The 5,451-nt window shown below is 40.4% G+C and overlaps 1 protein-coding gene across 1 annotated transcript; it reads left to right on the forward strand.

Annotated features, from left to right (window-relative positions):
• Positions 1-277: 277 nt before the first annotated feature.
• Positions 278-3,445, forward strand: LOC311104751 (protein shisa-3 homolog; the record flags this gene model as incomplete). The annotated part of the gene is made up of 2 exons (XM_084146648.1): positions 278-548; positions 2,844-3,445. The coding sequence occupies 2 exons, from the start codon at positions 278-280 to the stop codon at positions 3,443-3,445; spliced, it is 873 nt and encodes a 290-aa protein (XP_084002774.1).
• Between the last annotated feature and the right edge of the window lie 2,006 nt (positions 3,446-5,451).

The following is a 5,451-nucleotide window of genomic DNA, read 5'->3' on the forward strand; positions in this document are numbered from 1 at the left end:
GAGAGTTCAGTTCAAGCTTATTTTACACCTGTGACCTGATACTGGTCCGATTTTGGATAAGGAGGGTATATGCCAAATTGATAGAAATGCAAATATTCGTATGGTTGAATTAAAATCAAACGAATGATGACAATTAAAACACATTGAAACTGTAGGTAATTCAATTGTGGAACTGTTTCAAACCGAATTCATCATGCGAATATTTTAAATGTAAAGACAAGGCAAGAGTTAAGGAATACTGCTTAGGCTACTGGGTATATAATAAAGTTTTGTCGGGATGGTGCGACTGCTAAACTACCTCTTGCTGGGCTACCTGACCTGGAATCTACGGATATCAGACGCACAAGGGGAGTACTGCCATGGGTGGCTGGACAGTAATGGAAATTACCACGAAGGCTTTCAGTGTCCGGAGGACTTTGACACCATGGACGCGACCGTGTGCTGCGGGTCTTGCTCCCTACGGTACTGTTGCGCGGCTGTGGACGCACGGCTGGACCAGGGAAGCTGTACCAACGACAGAGAACTGAATAACACGGAGTTTGCAGCGCGTAAGTTTAGACTACCAAAGCAGAGCCTGGCAGGAGTGGACAAGTTAATGCACAATTAACTTCAAAAAGTGGAAGTGTTGTTATTATATTACAGCCAAAGATTTCCAAAGATTCAATATAGTTAAATAGTTCAACATTCAATATCTCGACACGCTTCTAATGAGCCATGCATGTCACTCAAATGAGAGTCAAGTCTGTGTCACCATTCAGCCTCTTCAGGTCAGTTTCAGGCATGAATAGCCTACATATTTCATTATAAAACGTTTTTGTTTTCAATCAGTCTTAGTTATAGTATATATTATTAAGATTAAATATAACCTATTAATCCATAAATTTCTTAGCCTATTTTTAAATAATCTATAAATCCATAATATTTTTTAGCCTATTTTTAAATCATTTAAATGCCAAAAATGACATCCATATAATAGTCAAAAATAATAATAATCATGCTATTATCTATATATCTATCACAGCCTATGTGTTGTTTTCATAAGTATATTGTCCAAAGAATCTCCTTAAAATGTATGTTGTCATTTTGAAACCTAACATAAGCACTAAAAGGAACTTCTCATTTAGTTATAACAATGTAAAGCTCTATCAAGATGCAGAAATGACAGCCCATCTTGATTTACGCAGAACTTGATTTACAAAGAAACTTTGTGGGGTGTAAGCACTAAGCAGCTCCAATTTCATGCATGTGGGGCACCAGTTGTTTTGGCTTGGGCTTCATTTGACATCAGGTTAGGTAGATTGTTATCGGCCCCCAAAAAAAGGAAACGAAAAGTGGGCATGCGATACACCTGGAGTTTCACCATCAAGGCCGGATGAAGAAATCATAGGCCCCGGGGATTTGATTTTTATAGACAGCCCTGGTCACCATAGACCATGGCTGGAAAGTAGTAGGGTGTGAAAAGTAGTATGCAACCATGCAACGTTGTAATAATCCTACAATTTAAATGATAACTTTGCACACCAATGGCAGAATAGCTTATGCCCTACTGTATCCAAAGGTGACATCAAATCGCCATCAGATGTGTATTCGATACGCCTGTGTAGCAGGGGTCATTAGTTTATAATTAATTTCTAATTTAAAAAGAAGAGTTTTCATACATATGGAATTATTCATCAGCATTAGTTCCAAATGTATACCATTTAGGGAATAAAACTGAAACATATATTTTTTAAACTAATTTCACAAAATCACTCAATTTAATGGTCTCCCAAGTTGCTAATACAATTTCCTGTTTTTTATGAAAATAAATACATTTCAAATAATTTCCACCCCTGGTGCCAATTGCTTATTTAAGGTGTAATGTGAACGTTTAATCTATATTTTGGAGAAATACATTGTCTTCAGAAAAATGCATGAATGAACATTCGCACAGTTTACTTTTGCATAGTCCATTTCAGGCCTAAAACAAAAATATATAGAGCCATTGACTCAACACAAGAAATAGAAGTCTGACTGAAATAAAACTTAGCTAAATGATAGGCCTATTAATAACTACAAAACACCTGGTTTTGTAGGTGCATGTGGGTTACATGACATTTACAAATATATAATGCCTTTTAACACTTAGAATACATTGTATTAAGACAGCCTAACTGTAGTTGGTTATTTTTATAGTAGCAAATATATATATTTTTTGCAGCACTGCATTGCGTAATACACCCCAGTAGTCTTCTTACATTGTATTATGATCCAGAAACATTTACTACCAGTCTGACATTAAAATGGGCTATTGAAAATATTTTTGCAACAACTAGCAACAATAAAAAATTATGTCTTGTGAGTTAATGTAAATAAATATTGGATTTTGAGGGGATTTAGGAAGGTTAGGAGTAACATTTGACCTTTGTCTTCAAAAACGTATTTTCTTCTGAACCCTTTCCATAAAAAATGTGTAATTCTGGACTCTGTAGAAAACAGAAAGATAACAAATTATTTCACAGATATCTTATTCAATCAAGATGTGTTCCCATATGTCTGTACATGTTTGCAATACAGTTTATTACGCAAACATATTTTCACTGACTCCAAATAGAGTTGAGTATAAACTCCACTTCTCATTGGCCCTGTTACTTTATGAATAAATCCTTCCTAGTTTCCTTGAGGTGAGCACAGGTATGTAAGGGATTTGTTAGGTGTAAGCAATGTTACCACCCTATTGCTTTCACCAATCAAACCAGTATTCAGATCTGTGATTGCTTCAAGGAAGGTAAAGGGATGCATTTTCAAGTTTTTATACAGGTATTCAAGTTATCAAGTATTCAAACACCTATTCCTCCTTGCAGAGCCCATCTACGTGCCCTTCTTGATGGTGGGCTCCATCTTCGTGGCTTTCGTGGTGGTGGGCTCCCTGGTTGCCGTCTACTGCTGCACCTGCCTGCGGCCCAAGCAGCCTACCCAGCAGGCTATCCGCTTCTCACTGCGCAGCTGCCAGGGCGAGACCATCCCCATGATCCTGACCACTGCGCCACCCAGCCTGCGCACACCCTCACGCCAGTCCAGCACGGCCACCAGCTCCAGCTCAGCTGGCGGGAGCAGCTCGGTGCGCCGCTTCTCCCTCGGAGGTCAGGGGCAGGGGCAGCAGCACGGGTGCTTGGTGTCAGCATCTGCACCAAGCACCCGCGTCTCCACCTCCCCCTCCATGTCCCAGCCGCTGCTGCCACCACCCCCTCCGCCCCCCTACACCTCCCCCGCAGCCTGCATGCCAGGCGGCCGCCAGCACCCTCACCCCCATACCCAGCTGCAGCTGCACCAGCCCATGCACCCACACCAACATCCTCACCCAGCCCAGGGCACGGGCTTCCTGCTGCCCCAGCAGTACTTCTTCCCCCTACAGCCGGAGCCCTTCTCCGGGGCTAAGGGCTTTGCAGACTTTGGACAGAGCTGACGGGGCTTCCCGGGCAACGAGGAGGCGGATTATAGGAGCACACTGTGGGATGTGAGTAGGGTGGTGTTCATTAGGCACTAAATGGAAGAAAACAGACCGAAACAACAGGAAGGGACTACCTGAACCTGCCCAGTATGAGTTTGTTTTATGTTGCAAAATGTTTTAAATCGGTGAACTGTACTGAACATGACCCTGGTGTGTTTTGTGGACTAGACACACAACCAGTCAGCGGCTACCGGAAGGACTGCCCTAACATGCAGTGCAGTAGGCCTGTTGAATGGAGACTGGGAGACAGGAGGCTGTGCTTAAGATAAACCACAAGAAAGCTTCAGAGTCAAGCAGAGTACATGAGAGTCTTGTCTCTCTAAATGACAGGAAAGGACATCTGCTCAGACCAGACAGGACCTGTTTATTGGTCATTATTGTTTTCAATGTTATGCACTTTTTTATATATACATTTCTATTGTAAACAATATTCTCTGTCTTCCCTTTCTTTTTTGAACACAATTTGGTTAAATGGTGATGTTAAATTGTCACAATAACTTTGTCACAATAACATTTGTGGCAGCAACATTATTAAGAAGTGTTCTGCACATTTTGTTGCGAGCTGTTGGACATTTAATCAAATTATCATTTTGACAATCGCAAGCCCCTCTAAAAGAGGGGAAGGACTGACACCAAGTTGTGCAGTAGGTTGAACAAAGCCAAAGGATGTACTGTGTATACAGTGCTCACTGGCTGACCTATAGGTTCGTTTTTAATTAACAATCATATTAGCCAACACCATATAAGAGTCCAGTATCTTGTCAACAATCCAGTATTGTGAGCATAGAGATCCTATTAAATTACTATTAGTAATTAGTATTCTAATTCCTAATTCTATGATTGTGAGTACTTGTCATGCAATGCTACAACTAGAAGTACATTTAAAAAATGTAAAAACACTCCCCAGTTTGTCAGTATTTCAGAAAATTGAACATACTCTTTAATAATCCAAGATTGGATGGTTGAGAATTGCTTCATTGCTCACTTACGGATAGATTTTGTACTGTATAGTACTAACTTCTGAAAATGACTTGCAACTGTTTCCTTTATGCTGTTAAAGTCACAATCCTGAGTTTGTGTTTCACCTATTAGCCCAACTGCAGCCTCCACATTTGGTTTGTTTATGTACTACTTATTATACTGAAGAGAGGGGATGCAAAGATATTCACAAACATGAATGCCACATTGACCCTTAAATACAGAAACTACAAGCCAAAATGTTGGCTTGCGAATAGCGCAGGCACCCTTTCTCCAGCCTCAGACATATAGGCAACTAAAACGGTTGAAGTTCATAGTCGTTCACTATCTGTCGCTCAATCTTGCGCCAGACTTCACATGAGGAATGTGGCAACGAGATCAGTCGTTGTCAATGCTCAATAAGCCTGTCATGGCCACAGTGTTAAAAACAACTGGTCCCAGAAATAGGGAAAGGTTTTGGGTTGCACGAGCAGGTATGGCAAGAGTCCAAAGACTTCTCTGTTCCCTAGTCATTTAAGTGTGAAATAGACTTGGCAATCATGGTCCTATTATGGCAGATTAGATACAATAGCTCATTCAGTGGATAATGTTTGGAGCTAGATTCTGAGCCTTCTAAACAAAGGAAAAATTACAGCAATTCCTAGAGATGACTGCCACAACAATCTTTGAGTGTTGCTGTCCTTTTTTCTTTTTTGGATTGCTCAAAATCTACAACGTTTACCCAGACAAGCACCCCATTCCAATAGAAACCTTTGGTAGCACAGGCATACTTGCATACTACTCTTTGGAGCCATTTGTGCTATAGTTGCTCAGATGTTGACACAATTGTTTTTCTATACATTTGGGTATGCTTGGACACTTCTGGTTTTTAAAAACATATGAATAACTCATCGTCTTTCAGATACTGTATTCTAGATGGTCCTGTGTAATACTGCTCTAAATCTATTTAGAAAGCAAAGAAAATACTTCACAGATGTACTTTT

This window comes from Coregonus lavaretus (genome assembly GCF_964263955.1).
Source record: "Coregonus lavaretus genome assembly, chromosome: 29".
NCBI classification, from domain to species: Eukaryota; Metazoa; Chordata; class Actinopteri; order Salmoniformes; family Salmonidae; genus Coregonus; species Coregonus lavaretus.